The 17836-nt window shown below is 41.5% G+C and overlaps 1 protein-coding gene across 8 annotated transcripts in view; it reads right to left on the reverse strand.

Moving 5' to 3' along the window:
- The window catches only part of BRPF3 (bromodomain and PHD finger containing 3), a 292941-nt gene that overhangs the window by 84285 nt on the left and 190820 nt on the right, over positions 1-17836 (reverse strand). For all 8 annotated transcript variants that reach the window (XM_040424140.1, XM_040424143.1, XM_040424138.1 and 5 more), the window contains 2 exons: positions 16000-16128; positions 15599-15911 (listed from right to left, as the gene is read on the reverse strand). In XM_040424140.1, the coding sequence (XP_040280074.1) occupies positions 15599-15911; positions 16000-16128 (442 nt within the window). The remainder of the gene's footprint in view (positions 1-15598; positions 15912-15999; positions 16129-17836) is intronic.

A 17836-nucleotide genomic window follows, 5' to 3' on the forward strand; every position in this document is an offset into this window, starting at 1 on the left:
CCATTTTTTGCCCAGTCTGGTAGTTCATTACTTAATGATGCTGTGTCACTTCTTCCTGGGTCAGACAGGCCACAGTTAATGGGGAGTTTACTTTCACATTCTGCATTTAATCTGACATTTCATTTTCCTCAGTGAATACAGTGGATAGAAAAATAATAATAATAAATCCACTTTCTCCTCATCGCCAGTTACAACCCCTCCCTCAACACTCTTTTAGGGGACAAAACTTTCAGGTTTAACCTTTTTACCATTTGTATAATTGAAGAACATTTTCAGGATAGTTTTACTCTCTTTGGCAATGAACCTCTCTGTCTCCTGCTTGGCTGCTGTTATCTGTCTTTTACATATTCAATTTTTTCAACACCTTTCTGGTTTAGTAATTTAAATACTTTATTTTTGTTATGTATTGCCCTCTGCACATTTCTATTTACTGTATTTGCTTTATAAAACACACGTGATGAGAATATACACCCCAGGCTTTAGAGGAGAAAAATAAAAATATATATTTTTCATCAGACTTCAAATTAGATTGGCAGATCCTCAAATCAGATCACACCCCCATAAACGGACCTACCATCAGACCCCCATACCAGATCCTCAGATCTTACCCCCAATATCAGGACATCAGATCACACCCCCATATCAGACCTCAGATCAAGATCAGACCCCCTTCAGACCTCCACGCCAGACCCCCGTGTCAGACCTAAAAATAAACGTTCACTTACCTCTCCTGCTCCGCCGGTCTGGAGCTCTTCCCTGCATCTTCTCTAGGCATGTGCGGCACTGTGACCTGACAGCGTGCAGCGTCAGGTCCTAGTGCGTGCACTACATCCTGACGCTGTACGTAGTCAGGGCAGTGCAGCTTGGCCCCAGGGAGGAGGAGTACCGGCAGTGCCTCACTCCTGGCTCCCTGCACCTACTGAATACTAGTGAGCGCTTCCATAATGGAAGCGATCACTAGTATGCCTTTTATAAGATTCACTGACATTTCAAAGTACATCTTATAAAGCAAATAATATGATATTCCTGTTCCTAACTCTTTTATTCCTGTAAGGCAGGGATGGACAAACTGCGGCTTTCCAGCTGTTCTAAAACTACAACTCCCACCATGTCCTGCTTTAGGCTGAAAGCTGTAGGCAGTGTGAACATGCTGGGAGTTTTAGTTTTGCAACAGAGGGAGAGCCTCAGGTTGGCCATGCCTGCTGTAAGATATTTACCTCTCACAATGAAAATTTCCCATTTTGTGTCAGTATTTTTTTTTAGAGGACACTGTTAGTGAGGCTATTGGTCTAGTTTTTGTGCTTCGCTGACAAAAAACCCTATTAAAAATGACAATTGGAAGTTTATTATATTATGGTCACCATTTCCCAGATGACCCCCAAACCGCACTTCTGTTGTTCTGTCTCGTCTATTGGTTAATACTGTTCAGTATGGCCTTCCCCCAAGTCCGATCCTGTACTGGTTGGGAAAGGTAATTGTCTTTAGTTATTGCTAAGAATCTGTTTCCTTTATAAGATCCGAAGGTTTCAGTTTTCCAATCTATATCTGGGAAGTTGAAGTCCCCGATGAAAACTACCTCATTATGGTTTGCCTCCTAATCCATTTTCCTTAGTAGTAGATTTTTTTGGGACTATTATATAAGGCGGCTTACAACAAACCCCTATCAGTATTTTATTATTGTTTTTCCCTTCATGTAGAAACCCACAGTCACTGCACATGTTCATTACCCTTACTTATATCTTAAAGGAGCCTGGGATTTCCCCCTTTCTGGTTTTTACGATCCTTTATAAACAAACAGACTGTAACTTGTATGTTCACTGCCCAGTCATAGCTATCATTCAGCCGTGCCTTGATGATTCCCACCATGTAATAGTCCTCCAGAGACATTACTAATTCAAGTTCGCCAATCTCATTGGTCTGGCTCCTGCATTAATATACATACAATTAAGAGGTTTTTGGATACTTTTTACCCTACACCTTTCCTTATTAACTGTTTTAATCCCTCACTCCATTCAACCCCCGATTCTACTACTTAACCCGGTCACTATTTGCTTTATTTTCCCCCTTCTATAATGTAATTAACCCCCCCCCCCCCCCCGAAAAGTCCCTAGTTTAAAGACTCTTCTAAAATTCTAGCTATTATCTTCCTCCAAAACAGCTGCACCTCCCCCAGACACGGCAAAATTCTCCAAGAACCCAAACCCTTTTTCCTACACTAGTTCTTGACCCATTTGTTTCTTGCGTGGCTTGAGGTACAGGTAGTGTTTCAGAAAATACTACATTTGAGGTCATTGCCCTAAGTTTGCAACTTAAATCCCTGAAATCAATCTAAAAGGACCCTCCACCTACCTCTAACTTTGTCACCGTTACCAATGGGACCCGCACAGATACAGTTACGTGATATGACCAGGTATGTGCAGTTCCTGAAGCCAGAGAATGGACCTTGCTTCTTTAGAGGAGAGTGTGAGATGTTCTGTGTCCAAAGTCTGTATTTGCCTATATTAGTTTACAGTGTACCTAAATTTACAAATTACTGGTAACTTTATTGAACTCTGCTCTAAAATGTGACTAAATTAATTTTTGCAATATGCTTTATTTTTTTTATTTTTTTTACTCTTCTTAGTGAAATAGGCGCCTGAAGTCCAGATGGTGCTTTATAATCCGTACTCTCGTACACTGCTGTGCTGTGTATGGGAGTATGGATTCACTGAGCCCGCACTTAGTGCTTAACAGACAGGAGCTCCATAGCTTGTACCAGAGCTGCTATCCTAAAGCCTTGCATAGATGGGCTATGTCAGACTTTAGAAGAGCAGCACAGGTACAGGCAGGAGCAGTGATGTGCTAATGAGCTCCTGCCTGTACAGCGCTCAGTGCTGCCTCAGTGAATCTGTACTCCCATACACAGCAGTGTACAGGAGCATGGATTCTAGAGCGCAATAGGAACCTGAATTTTGGACTCCTATTTTGATAAGAAATTTGAAAATAACCACTAAAGCATATTACAAAAAATCATTTAGTCACATTTAGAGTAGGTTTCAATAAAGTTAATTTGTACGTTTAGATACACTTTAAATTTATTTAGGGATACCGAGTACCTTAGTCTGCAAGAGTATAGTCTTCTATACCATTTTTCCAATACGGACTATTGATGTATGGTTAATTCCCAAAGGACACTCTTTGGCTTCTGGTGGACCAATGTAACCCTAAAGACATGTTTACAATGCACTTTTGGAGCTTTTCCTTTTTACACACTAAATATACATCACAAACCTAATGCATTGCACAGCAAAACTGCAATTGTCCTTTTACACAGACTGTTGTTAAAGGCAATTATAGGAATTAACCATTTGTTCCTAATAATTGCCTGATCAACAGAGGAGGAAAGAGCTGTATTTACTTGTAGCAATACTCTACCATACTCTGCTGATTCCCTTAAAGAATCATTGTTTTTAGGCAGCAGATCCTGGTTTACACGGAACAACCTACTGCACAGAAACTATTATTTTTAGTACCAGCTGAAAGACACAATCACACAAAGAATGTTTGCTCATTCATCTGTTGATTTCTGGCACCTTTACATTGGCAAATTATCAGGAACAAGTGTTTCTACAAAAGCTCATACCTGAAAATTGACCCAATTATCAGCCCTTATGAGGCTACTGTCACACTAGTGCTTCTATTTTCCGGTATTGAGAGCCGGTAGAGGATCTCAATACCGGAGAAAAACGCTTCCGTTTTGTCCCCTTTCATTGTCAATGGGGACAAAACATAACTGAACAGAATGAAAATGCTCTAAAAAGCATTCCGTTCCGTTTAGTTGCGTTCTCAGACCGGAGAGCAAACCGCAGCAAGCTGCAATTTTCCTTCCGTCATGGAATGCGGAACAATGCAAGTCAATGGGAACGGATCCGTTTAACTCTCACACAATAGGAAACGGATCCGTCCCCTATTGACTTTCAATGGTGTTCATGACGGATCTGCCTTGGCTATGTTAAAGATAATACAACCGGATCCGTTCATAACAGATACAGATGGTTGTATTATCAGTAACGGAAGCGTTTTTGTTGAACCCTGCCAGATCCTGTAAAACGCTAGTATGAAAGTAGCTAAAAGAGCTTTTAGTGAGGTATTGTTACTATGTGTGGCACAAAGGGAAATATTATTGCTATGGGAGTAATAAGAGGAGCACTACGGGTGCAGTATTATTGTGTGGATCACAAAGGAAGGCACTTTTACTGTGTGAAGCACCAGTTAGACTCTATTACTGTATGAGGCACTATTAATGTCTAGGCCTAGCGCATCTTATTTCGGGGGCCACTGTCTATCTGGCACTGTTATTTTTGGCTATTTATTTGTGAAGTACAGTATTTAGAGGCATTTTGCAACACACCAGGTACAGTAAATGAGGCAGCAAAAGGCACAGCACTGAGGGTAGAAGTAGGTTTTAGAGTTTGTGTGGTAGGTGAAAAGTATATAGGGAAGGTGGTGGAAAAGAAAAAGGGCCTTGGCAGCAACTCTATAGACTAGCTGGAAAAAGCTATCATTAGTTGTGGGACAGATGAAGAAGAAAAGGGAAATTGAATAAATCCAGAGAAGATCTCAGAAAAGAGTCAAGTTTTTCCAATTATTATGTCTAAAACGGCCTCTAAATTGATATGGCAGCCGCTTGACACTTTTCAAAACTCTATCTATAAAAGCAGCTAAAAATGCACCAGATTTCTTAATAGCATGCACACAAAAAATGGTCTCAAGCACACCACACAAGAGGTACATAAAAGCAAAAGAGTACAACATAAGGCAGTATATGCCAAATTAATCACATAGCAAGTCCTTGATCTAAATTTAGGCATTAGTAAGTATTGAAGGGATTGTCAGATACTTCTGTGATGTGCCGTCCAGGCAGATGTGACCACTGAGGCCTATGATTCGTCAAAGCAGTCACGGGACCAAGCCACTCACTGGTCCTGCAGGGACCGGAAGTGGCCGGGAACAGGGTAATTGTGGAAGCAGGACAGGACCGTGGACAGTTGACTTTTTTTTTTAGGTTTTGTTTAGGTTCCTAAGCTGGACAACCCCTTCAAATGGGTTGTCTGCTTTTTTAATATTCCTATAAACTTCCTATATGCTTGAATAGGACGGAGCCGTCCAATAGAAGTGAATGGCACGGCTTATTTGTAATTACACCTGTTCACCTCTGCAATGTCAACGGCGAGCAGGCAAACAGTGATGGGAAGGCAGCACTCGCACAAGAGCATCCTTCACTTCAAACAGCTGAATGGCAGGGGTGCTGGTTGTACTGTGAATAGGTCATCAATATTAAAAAAGCGAACAACCCCTTTAAAGAAATGGGTGGATTTCAGGACCCAGAAAGATTATCAAAACTTGGAAAATGGGAAAAATGTCTACTGACTTAATTATTATATGCAAATATATCAATACAAAGATACAGAAAATCTGGCCGAATTGTTTTTTTTGTAGTAGATTGCTTTAGATTGGCCAGTGATTTATTTATTTGGACTTGGGAGAAAGCTTCCCTTTAAATTATTAGCAATTTATACACCATTCCCCCCACGGACCATAAATCAGAACCAAAAACTAGTATTATAGAAAGATACTAGCAGATTCTTCTATGGCTTGGTTATTAAGCTGTAAATCGTCTCTAAGAACACATTAAAATAATTATTAAAAGGCTTTTCTAACTGATGATCTATCCTTAGGATCGTGGGTGTCTGATGATCCCCAACACTCAGTTGTTTGAGAAGGCAACCGCACCCCTGTGAGTGCCGCTGCCTTCTCATAGCTTATCAAGCACAGTGCCGTACATTGTATAGTGGCTATGCTTGGTATTGTGCGCAGCCCCATTCACTTCTATGGGGTTGAGCTGCTCCAAGGCCACATGACCAATGAACGTGTCATCGCTGGCCACGGAGAAGCTGTGAGAAGGTCTCGGCACTGCCTTCTCAAACAGCTGATAGGCGGGGGTCCCAGGTGTTGGACCCTCACTGATCAGATACTGATACAGATACCTATCCTCAGAATATAATATTATAATGTCTCGGAAAACCCCTTTATTATTCTTCCATAACATTCTTGAAGAGGCATGAACACCAACATTTTTATGACATATTAACAGGCTATACGTGAATAATTTTTATTTTTATAAAAATGGGCGGATGGTTTTCTGAAAATATTTTCTAAAGTCACTCAGTGTATTCTACTTCCTACCCTGGCTCTAACTTTCTCCATTTTTGAACTCTTAGCACAAAAGCATGGCTTTCTCATTCAGATATATTTATTAACCGCCTCACGTCCGCCCATAGGATATAAACGTCCTATGGGTGGACGTCTATTTCTGACAGCACGTTTTAAAACGTCCTGTCAGAAATAGCAGCTGCACGCTAATCGTGCAGCTGCTGATCGGGTTGCCCGCTGTCAGTGACAGCAGGGCAACCCTAAGACAAGGCAGGGACAGTGCCCAGGTGTCCCTGCCTTCACGATCGCTGCAGACACAGCGCTCACCGAGCGCTGTGTCTGCAGAGCAGGAAGCGCTGTGCGCTTCCTGTTCCGGCCCGGCGGTCATGTGACCGCCGTGACCGGAGTGTGCAGGAGCTGTGTGAGGTCTCTCAGAGACCTCGATCAGCCCTGCTGTGAGGCTGTACAGCGCTAGATTGCTGCTGTACAGCCTCTATAGGGGTGCATTTGTCCTGTAACTGGGGCTACTATCTCAGCCCCAGTTACAGGAGAAATCAACTGTGAAAAATAAAAGAAAAAGTGAAGCAAATGTCCCCCAGAGGTCTTGTATGACCTTATGGGGGACGAAAAGTGTAAAAAAAAATAAAAAAAATAAAGGGTTGAAAAAATAAAATAAAATAAAGTTTCACATGTAAAAAAAAAAAAAGTTCCCAAGTTAGGAATAAAAAAAAAAAAATTAAAATAGAATAAATAAAGTAAAATAGACATATTTAGTATTGCCGCGTCCGTAAAAACCAGCTCTATAAAAATATCACATGACCTAACCCCTCAGATGAACACCGTAAAAAATAAATAAAAAAAACTGTGTCAAAACAAGCAATTTTTGTCACCTTGCATCACAAAAGGTGCAACACCAAGTGATCAAAAACGCGTATGTCCCACAAAATGGTACCAATAAAACCGTCACCTCATCCCGCAAAAAATGAGCCCCTACATAAGAAAATCTCTCAAAAAATAAAAAAACTATAGCTCTTAGAACATGGAGACACTAAAACATAATTTTTTTGGTTTCAAAAATGCTATTATTGTGTTAAAGTGAAACAAATAAAAAAAAGTATACATATTAGGTATTGCCGCGTCCGTAAAAACCAGCTCTATAAAAATATCACATGACCTAACCCCTCGGGTGAACACCGTAAAAAAAAAAAAAAAAAAAACTGTGTCAAAACAAGCAATTTTTGTCACCTTGCATCACAAAAGGTGCAACACCAAGTGATCAAAAATGCGTATGTCCCACAAAATGGTACCAATAAAACCGTCACCTCATCCCGCAAAAAATGAGCCCCTACATAAGAAAATCTCTCAAAAAATAAAAAAACTATAGCTCTCAGAACATGGACACATTAAAACATAATTTTTTGGTTTCAAAAATGCTATTATTGTGTAAAACTTTAATAAATGAGAAAAAGTATACATATTAGGTATCGCCACGTCCGTAACAATCTGCTCTATAAAAATGTCACTTGACTGAACCCCTCAGGTGAACGCTGTAAAAATAAATAAATAGAAACTGTGCTAAAACAACCAATTTTTTGGTCACCTTGCCCCATAAAGTGTTATATTGAATGATCAAAAAATCATATGTACCCAAAAATAGTACTAATAAAACTGGCACCTTATCCCCTAGTTTCCAAAATGGGGTCACTTCTTGGGAGTTTCTACTGTAAGGGTGCATCAGGGGGCTTCAAATGGGACATGGCATCTAAAAACCATGTGGAGTTCCTTTCCTTCTGCGCCCTGCCGTGTGCCCATACAGCAGTTTACGACCACATGTGGGGTGTTTCTGTAAACCGCAGAATCTGGGTAATAAATATTGAGTTTTGTTTGGCTGTTAACCATCGATGTGTTAGAGAAAAAAATTGATTAAAATGGAAAATCTGCCAAAAAAGTGAAATTTAAAAATTTGATCTCCATTTTCCTTTAATTCTTGTGGAACGCCTAAAGGGTTAACAAAGTTTGTAAAATCGGTTTTGAATACCTTGAGGGGTGTAGTTTCTACAATGGGGTCATTTATGGGGGTATCCACTATGTAGGCCCCACAAAGTGACTTCAGACCTGAACTGGTCCTTATAAAGTGGGTTTTGGCAATTTACTTAAAAATTTGAAGAATTGCTTCTAAACTTCTAAGCCTTCTAACGTCCTAAAAAAATAAAATGACATTTCCAAAATGATGCCAACATAAAGTAGACATATGGGGAATGTTAAATAATAAATATTTTATGAGGTATCACTTTCTGTTTTAAAAGCAGAGAAATTGAAATTTAGAAAATTGCGATTTTTTTTAAATTTTTGGGTAAATTTGGGATTTTTTCATAAATAAAGGTGAAATATTTTGACTCAAATTTATGACTATCATGAAGTACAATGTGTCACGAGAAAACAATCTCTGAATGACTTGGATAAATAAAGGCGTTCCAAAGTTATTACCACATAAAGTGAGATATGTCCGTTTTGCAAAATTTGGCCTGGTCAGGAAGGGGGCAAAGGGCCCAGATGGGAAGTGGTTAATGATCTTGTAAAAGGCTTGCATAGTAAAATATCAATTTTCGCAGATGACACTAAACTGTGTAAAGTAATTAACACTGAAGAGGATAGTATACTACTACAGAGCGATCGGGATAGACTGGAGGCTTGGGCAGATGAGGTTTAACACTGACAAATGTAAAGTTAGCACATGGGAAGGAATAATGCAAGTCACCCATACATACTAAATGGTAAAACACTCGGTAACACTGACATGGAAAAGGATTTAGGAATTTTAATAAACAGCAAACTAAGCTGCAAAAACCAGTGTCAGGCAGCTGCTGCCAAGGCCAATAAGATAATGGGTTGCATCAAGAGGGGCATAGATGCCCGTGATGAGAACATAGTCCTACCACTTTACAAATCATTAGTCAGACAGTTCTGGGCTCCTGTGAACAAGGCAGACATAGCAGAGCTGGAGAGGGTCCAGAGGAGGGCCACTAAAGTAATAACTGGAATGGGGCAACTACAGTACCCTGAAAGATTATCAAAATTAGGGTTATTCACTTTAGAAAAAAGACGACTGAGGGGAGATCTAATTACTATGTATAAATATATCAGGGGTCAGTACAGAGATCTATCCCATCATCTATTTATCCCCAGGACTGTGACTGTGACGAGGGGACATCCTCTGCGTCTGGAGGAAAAAAGGTTTGTACACAAACATAGAAGAGGATTCTTTACGGTAAGAGCAGTGAGACTATGGAACTCTCTGCCTGAGGAGGTGGTGATGGTGAGTACAATAAAGGAATTCAAGAGGGGCCTGAATGTATTTCTGGAGTGTAATAATATTACAGGCTATAGCTACTAGAGAGGGGTCGTTGATCCAAGGAGTTATTCTGATTGCCTGATTGCAGTTGGGAACACATTTTTTATTCCCCTAAAGTGAGGAAAATTGGCTTCTACGTCACAGGTTTTTTTTTTTTTTTTGCCTTCCTCTGGATCAACTTGCAGGATGTACGAACAAGAAAAAGAACGAAGCGGCACTGCAAGGATCAGGCAAGTCAAGCCGGTGCTCTGTACTGACTCAGATAACGGCACCGCAGCAAAACATACACTCCGTATGTGGTGCTCAGCATTAGGTAAAGGTTGTATGGATAGTACGCATGTAGAGAGGTCAGAAAAAATATGCGGCACTCACCGGAATCTTCACAAGATATGCTCTTTATTAGTCCTTCATACAGGACAAGTAGGTAGGGTGCTGGGGCGGACAGGCTCCTGCAGGTGAATGGCGGCTACGGCCGTTTCGCGCTATAGATTGCGCTTCTTCTGGCCGCACTAATCGTCAGAGCGCAGCATTGCGCCATATATACGCGACGCTCCACAGCCGGCATCATGTGCAGCAGCTGTGCGCCGCCAGTGAATGACGAAAAACACATGACAAAAGGGAACAAGACAAATCACACAGACAAGTGTAAAAAACAAGTGTAAAAACAAACAGGCACAGGTTGGATAGGTCGCGCTAGCACGGCAGCTACACCATATGCAGCAATCATTAATATAGATAATAATAATGTACGGTGCAGCGTTGGGAGGGAAACTGGGCAAAAGGGAGTTAATCCCTTAAAGGGACCTGGGGTTCATTTTGAGAAAGCTGGCTCACGCCTGCAAATAGGCTATTTGACATCCCTCTCTTAAAGGAACACGGACATGTCGTTCCTATCGTTCAGTCCTGCCGCACCAGTGGCTTTAGTGAGAAGGATCCACCTTGCTTCCCTCTGCAGGAGCAGCCGGTGACGATCCCCTCCCCTAGGGATGGATCGGACCTGTTCCACTCCCGCAAAGGAAAGACAACGCGGACGGCCACCATGTGCGGCCCTGACATGTTCAATCAGGCGGGGACATCCTCTACCTGAACGAATGGAACTGACATGCTCCCGTATTCGCTCAAAGAGCGGGCGAATCGTTTTACCGATATAGTATCTATTGCATGGACAGAAAACGACGTACACAACGTAGGGCGTCCGGCATGTTATGAAATCTCGTACCACATGCTGTACCCCTCCTATTTGTAACCACTTGCCACAATTATTTAGTGCGCAAAAGGAGCAGTGCCCACATTTATGATTGCCTGCGGGTTTTTTGCCGGTGAGCCATGTCTCCGCCTGTGGCGTGCGGAATACGCTATTCACCAATTTATCTTTGAGAGTTGCGCATTTTCTGAATGTGACCAGTGGTCGCTGACTGGAGAGGTTGCTTAGAGCCGGGTCCCCCTTGAGGAGATCCCAGTGAGCCAGCTTTCTCAAAATGAACCCCAGGTCCCTTTAAGGGATTAACTCCCTTTTGCCCAGTTTCCCTCCCAACGCTGCACCGTACATTATTATTATCTATATTAATGATTGCTGCATATGGTGTAGCTGCCGTGCTAGCGCGACCTATCCAACCTGTGCCTGTTTGTTTTTACACTTGTTTTTTACACTTGTCTGTGTGATTTGTCTTGTTCCCTTTTGTCATGTGTTTTTCGTCATTCACTGGCGGCGCACAGCTGCTGCACATGATGCCGGCTGTGGAGCGTCGCGTATATATGGCGCAATGCTGCGCTCTGACGATTAGTGCGGCCAGAAGAAGCGCAATCTATAGCGCGAAACGTCCGTAGCCGCCATTGACCTGCAGGAGCCTGTCCGCCCCAGCACTATACCTACTTGTCCTGTATGAAGGACTAATAAAGAGCATATCTTGTGAAGATTCCGGTGAGTGCCGCATATTTTTTCTGACCTCTCTACATGTCAACTTGCAGGATGACAGGCCGAACTGGATGGACAAATGTCTTTTTTCGGGCTTATGTACTATGTTACTAGATCATTAATTCTGACCAGAGATGGAAGAGGAGATGAGTGACTCAATTAGAGCATCACACAGTACATTGAAAAGTGCAATGCTCTTCTGTAGGCATTTTTATTAGCTCTATCAACAATAGAGCTGCCATACTGTTATTCTAATTCTACCAATCTACTATATTACTAAAAGAGAACATTATTCTTGTACAGCAGCAGTTAAATACTATTGGTTAATGATCTAAAAAGGAGCTTTCTCTCTTTGCTGACTACTATAGAAGATCTGTAATTTGTATTTAACCCCTTAAGGACACATGACGTATGGGTACGGCATGTTTCCCGAGTCCTTAAGGACACATGACGTACCGGTACGTCATGTGTTGTTCCGATCACTGCCGCCCGGCCGGCTGTGATCGGAACAAGGTGCCTGCTCAAATCATTGAGCAGGCACCTCGGCTAAATGCGCGGGGGGGTCCCGTGACCCCCCCATGTCCGCGATCGCAACAAACCGCAGGTCAATTCAGACCTGCGGTTTGTTGCGCTTTCTGCTGTTTCTGATCGCTGCGGTCCCTGACCGCGGCGATCAGAAACTTTAGTGTGCCGAAAATATATTTTTATCACCCCCCCCTGCACCTCTGAATGATTTTAGCCCGGTGGGAGGTGCAGGGGGGGTGTTGCGGGCGGTGGGGGCGGTGCGGGAGGCGGGCGGTGCGGCAGGCGGGATCGCGATCCCCCGCCCGCCTCCCATTGAATAATCGTTGGTGTAGAGTGGGTATACCAGGGTGCCAGCACATTGCTGACACCCTGGTATAAACGGCTGACATCGGTGATGCGATGTCAGCCGTTTAACCCTTTCCATACAGCGGTCCGTACGGACCGCTGTATGGAAAAAGTTAACAGTAAGAGGGAGCTCCCTCCCTCTCCGATCGGGGGGCTGCTGTGCCTTTGCAGCCCCCCGATGGAGAGGGAGAGAGCTCCCAGACAGCCCCCCGCCAGATCCCATCCTTACCCTTCCCCGTCTGCGAAGTTCTGAGCAGACGGGGAAGGTTCCCATGGCAACAGGACGCCTCTCAGGCGTCCTGCTGTCCATGGTGCTGAACAGATCTGTGCTGAAAGCATAGATCTGTTCAGTGTAAGTAAAATACAGTACAGAACAATATATATTGTACTGTACTGTATTATACAGACATCAGACCCACTGGATCTTCAAGAACCAAGTGGATCTGGGTAAAAAAAAAAGTGAAAAAAAGTGAAAAAAAAGTAAAAATCCAAAAACACATTTATCACTGATTAAAAATTAAAAAAATAACATTCCCTACACATGTTTGGTATCGCCGCGTCCGTAACGACCTGATCTATAAAACGGTCATGTTACTTTACCCGAACGGTGAACGCCATAAAAATAAAAAATAAAAAACTATGATGAAATTGAAATTTTGCTCACCTTACTTCCCAAAAAAAGGTAATAAAAGTGATCAAAAAAGTCGCATGTACGCCAAAATTGTAGCAATCAAACCGTCATCTCATCCCGCAAAAAATGAGACCCTACTTAAGATAATCGCCCAAAAACTGAAAAACTATGACTCTTAGACTATGGAGACACTAAAACTTTTTTTTGTTTTAAAAATGAAATCATTGGGTAAAACTTACATAAATTAAAAAAATGTAATACATATTAGGTATCGCCGCGTCCGTGACAACCTGCTCTATGAAATTACCACATGATCTAACCTGTCAGATGAATGTTGTAAATAACAAAAAAAAAAAAACGGTGCCAAAAAAGCTAATTCTTGTTACCTTGCCGCACAAAAAGTGTAATATAGAGCAACCAAAAATCATATGTACCCTAAACTAGTACCAACAATACTGCCACCCTATCCCGTAGTTTCTAAAATGGGGTCACTTTTCTGGAGTTTCTACTCTAGGGGTGCATCAGGGGGGCTTCAAATGGGACATGGTGTCAAAAAAACAGTCCAGCAAAACCTGCCTTCCAAAAACCGTATGGCATTCCTTTCCTTCTGCGCCCTGCCGTGTGCCCGTACAGCGGTTTACGACCACATATGGGGTGTTTCTGTAAACTACAGAATCAGGGCCATAAATAATGAGTTTTGTTTGGCTGTTAACCCTTGCTTTGTAACTGGAAAAAAAATATTAAAATGGAAAATCTGCCAAAAATGTGAAATTTTGAAATTGTGTCTCTATTTTCCATTAAATCTTGTGCAACACCTAAAGGGTTAACAAAGTTTGTAAAATCAGTTTTGAATACCTTGAGGGGTGTAGTTTCTTAGATGGGGTCACTTTTATGGAGTTTCTACTCTAGGGGTGCATCAGGGGGGCTTCAAATGGGACATGGTGTCAAAAAAACAGTCGGCGCACCTTTCACTCTACGCCCCGCTGTGTGACCGTACAGTAGTTTACGGCCACATATTGGGTGTTTCTGTAAATGGCAGAGTCAGGGCAATAAAGATACAGTCATGTTTGGCTGTTAACCCTTGCTTTGTTAGTGAAAAAAATGGGTTAAAATTGAAAATTAGGCAAAAAAATGAAATTCTCAAATTTCATCTCCATTTGCCAATAACTCTTGTGCAACACCTAAAGTGTTAACGACGTATGTAAAATCAGTTTTGAATACCTTGAGGGGTGTAGTTTCTTAGATGGGGTCACTTTTAGGGAGTTTCTCCTCTAGGGGTGCATCAGGGGGCTTCAAATGGGACATGGTGTAAATAAACCAGTCCATAAAAATCAGCCTACCAAAAACCAAACAGCGCACCTTTCACTCTACGCCCCGCTGTGAGGCCGTACAGTAGTTTACGGCCACATATTGGGTGTTTCTGTAAACAGCAGAGTCAGGGCAATAAAGATACTGTCTTGTTTGGCTGTTAACCCTTGCTTTGTTAGTGGAAAAAATGGGTTAAAATGAAAAATTAGACAAAAAAATCAAATTCTCAAATTTCCTCCCCATTTGCCAATAACTCTTGTGCAACACCTAAAGGGTTAACAATGTATGCAAAATCAGTTTTGAATACCTTGAGGGGTGTAGTTTCTTAGATGGGGTCATTTTTGGGTGGTTTCTATTATGTAAGCCTCGCAAAGTGACTTCAAACCTGAACTGGTCCCTAAAAATTGAGTTTTTGTAAATTTCGGAAAAATTTCAAGATTTGCTTCTAAACTTCTAAGCCTTATAACATCCCCAAAAAATAAAATATCATTCCCAAAACAATTCAAGCATGAAGTAGACATATGGGGAATGTAAAGTCATCACAATTTTTTGGGGTATTACTATGTATTACAGAAGTAGAGAAACTGAAACTTTGAAATTTGCAAATTTTTCCAAATTTTTGGTAAATTAGGTATTTTTTTGTGCAAAAAAAATAATTTTTTTGACTTCATTTTACCAGTGTCATGAAGTACAATATGTGACGAAAAAACAATCTCAGAATGGCCTGGATAAGTCAAAGCGTTTTAAAGTTATTAGCACTTAAAGTGACACTGGTCAGATTTCCAAAAAATGGCCTGGTCCTTAAGGTGAAAATGAGCCCGGTCCTTAAGGGGTTAAAGGGGTTGTGCAGGCCATTTATATTGATGAACTATCGTCAGGACAGGTCATCAATATCTGATCAGCAGGGGTCCGACAAGCTGTTTGAAGAGGAGACGGCACTCCATGCATGCGCTGCATCCTTTTCATTACACTGCCTATCGTCTTGGAAGCCTTGCCGATGCTCGCTCCATTCACTTGAATGGAGCAAGTACTTGTAATTACACTACGCCACTGCGTAGGAGACAACTCAATAGTGTAATGAACATTAAACAGCACTCACATGCAGTGCTGATTCCCATTTAAAAAGCTGATCTATGGGGGTGTCGGAACCCCACTGATCACATATTGATGACAGGTCATCAATATAAATGGCCTGCACAACCCCTTTAATTTGCAGTGTTATAGAACTGTCAAATAAAAAAACAAAACCTGCCAAAAATGTAAAAAAAAAAAGAAATGTTCTACGACTACCTCTTTCTTATAGAAGGATCATGTAAAGTAGTCCTCTTACCCTCTTCCCATGAAAAACGATAGTAGTCATCAGCATGAGGCTTCTCTGGAAGATGCATTAGTGAGCATGGATCAAATCCAATACTTTCTGCTTGGTGCCTCGCATTACACAGTATAGCTGTGCCCAGGTGATGAAGACGTACAGCAGCTTGGTGGAACACAGTTTCCCGAGAATTGTAACGCAAACAATTAGAAACCATTAAATTAAAGTCATTCTCAAAAGCTAGAAAGGATGGATACTGGTGACATTCCAGTTTGTGGCGCATAGTTGAAAAGTCCATGGGGTGCACAACAAAATCCATGTAATCTGGTACCTGAAGAAAAAAGGGTAGTTGCATAATGTCAACCTAGTTAGTTCTGTAAACCACATTTTAGTAGTAATTCAAGATAGAAAGCCGTTACCTCACTGAGATTAACAGGTTCGGTAAAGATTTTGGCAGAATCTTTCTCCTGCAACAAGTCCAGAGTTGTTCGAAGGAATACATTGAATGGAGTCAACTGCAACTCCATAGCTGCCTGGTGTAACTTTACCTGAAGAATAATAATAGAAAACATTGCATCAAATGAAGTGGGTGAACTTTTTTCAACGTTACTTCTGAGATGCCCCCATGAGGCAGAAGCCAATATATAATTCAGTGATATAAGCATAGATCATTGGATCAATAACCTACCTCTGGAAAGTTAGTAACAACAATATAGTAACACTTAAGAAAGGCATTCATGTCCCTTTTCGAGGGTAACTGCCTTCACAATTGTTTGTAATAAAGTTCCCTGTCTATTTGACTAGCTGTTTAGCGCTCCCCTGTTTAGTTCAAGAGCTGGGCAGACAGTGGACAATGTGGCTGCCAGTGATCAGAGTGACGGACAGGTACACTTGCTGTCAGAGCTGATTGCTGCAGCCACGCGCTCTTCAATCTTCCTGACAAGTCACCGATTAGGTAGTAAGCGCTGGGCAGGTAGAGGAGAGCGGGGCTGCAGTACTGAAAGTGTATTGTGTCTGCTATCTGACCAGCATTTAAGAACCCAGCAGGGACACGCTAGGCAAATGAAAAAGAGGAGGTGTGTTAGCAATCAATGCAGATCAAACAGGCAGCAAACTGAATAAAATGCTTTGCTTTTTTTTTTTGTAAAATATATTATAGACACTTGTGGAAGCAAGGGCTGTGGCAGAGAGAGGAGAGGCAGGCTAAGAAACTTGACTCAACACATTACAGTGATCACTCTCCGATGTACAGTAGAAAAAAGGACACTCTGGAAATTCTCAGAAGGTTGCTTATGGTGCTGGGCTGGCACATAGCGCAGTTGTGATGCGGTTGAAAACAGCTGCTGCATCAACAAACATGCATTCACAACTCAGTTTTCAAATTAGCCAGTTTAGCATCCTCATTAAACCCTGGTGTTCTGCGTAGTAGAAATAATCTAAATGATTTTGTTAATTTCAGCTGCCTACAATTAAAAACAACATTCTGAATGTATGCAGTAACTGTGTCACAACTGCATTGTGTGCTAGCACCCTTAGGGGACACTTTACATGCAGTTTAATAAACGTTTCCAGAATTCCCAAGCCATAACTTTAACAGAGCCATAACATTTTTTAGTTTTCTATTGACAAAAGACACAGGGACTTTTTTTCAGGATTAGGCTACTTTCACACTCGCGTTTTGGCTTTCAGTTTGTGAGATCCGTTCAGGGCTCTCACAAGCGGTCCAAAATGGATCAGTTTTGCCCTAATGCATTTTGAATGGAAAATGATCCGCTCAGAATGCATCAGTTTGCCTCTGTTCCGTCTCCATTCCGCTTTGCTTGCAGCGTTTTGGTGTCCGTCTGACGAAACTGAGCCAAACAGATCCATCCTGACACACAATGTAAGTCAATGGGGACGGATCTGTTTTCTACGACACAATAGAAAACGGATCCTTCCCCCATTGACTTTCAATGGAGTTCAAGACGGATCCGTCTTGGCTATGTTAAAGATAATACAAACGGATCCTTAATTGTACTTTTTAATGGTACCATTTAATGTTTCTTGTAAATCTACTGCAAAACTGTAAAAAAAGAAATATATATAATTGTGGGCTGAAAAAGAAATAACTAAACTCTGTCGTTCTTCATGTTTCGTTTTTACAGCAACTTATTCCGCGGGTAAGTACAATTACATCTATAACAAATGTACATGTTTTTTATTCTGTTTTACTAAAATAAAAATGCCTACAACAATTTATCCTTCTGGTGACTAAAG

This window comes from Bufo bufo, chromosome 3, assembly GCF_905171765.1.
Source record: "Bufo bufo chromosome 3, aBufBuf1.1, whole genome shotgun sequence".
Taxonomy (NCBI): Eukaryota; Metazoa; Chordata; class Amphibia; order Anura; family Bufonidae; genus Bufo; species Bufo bufo.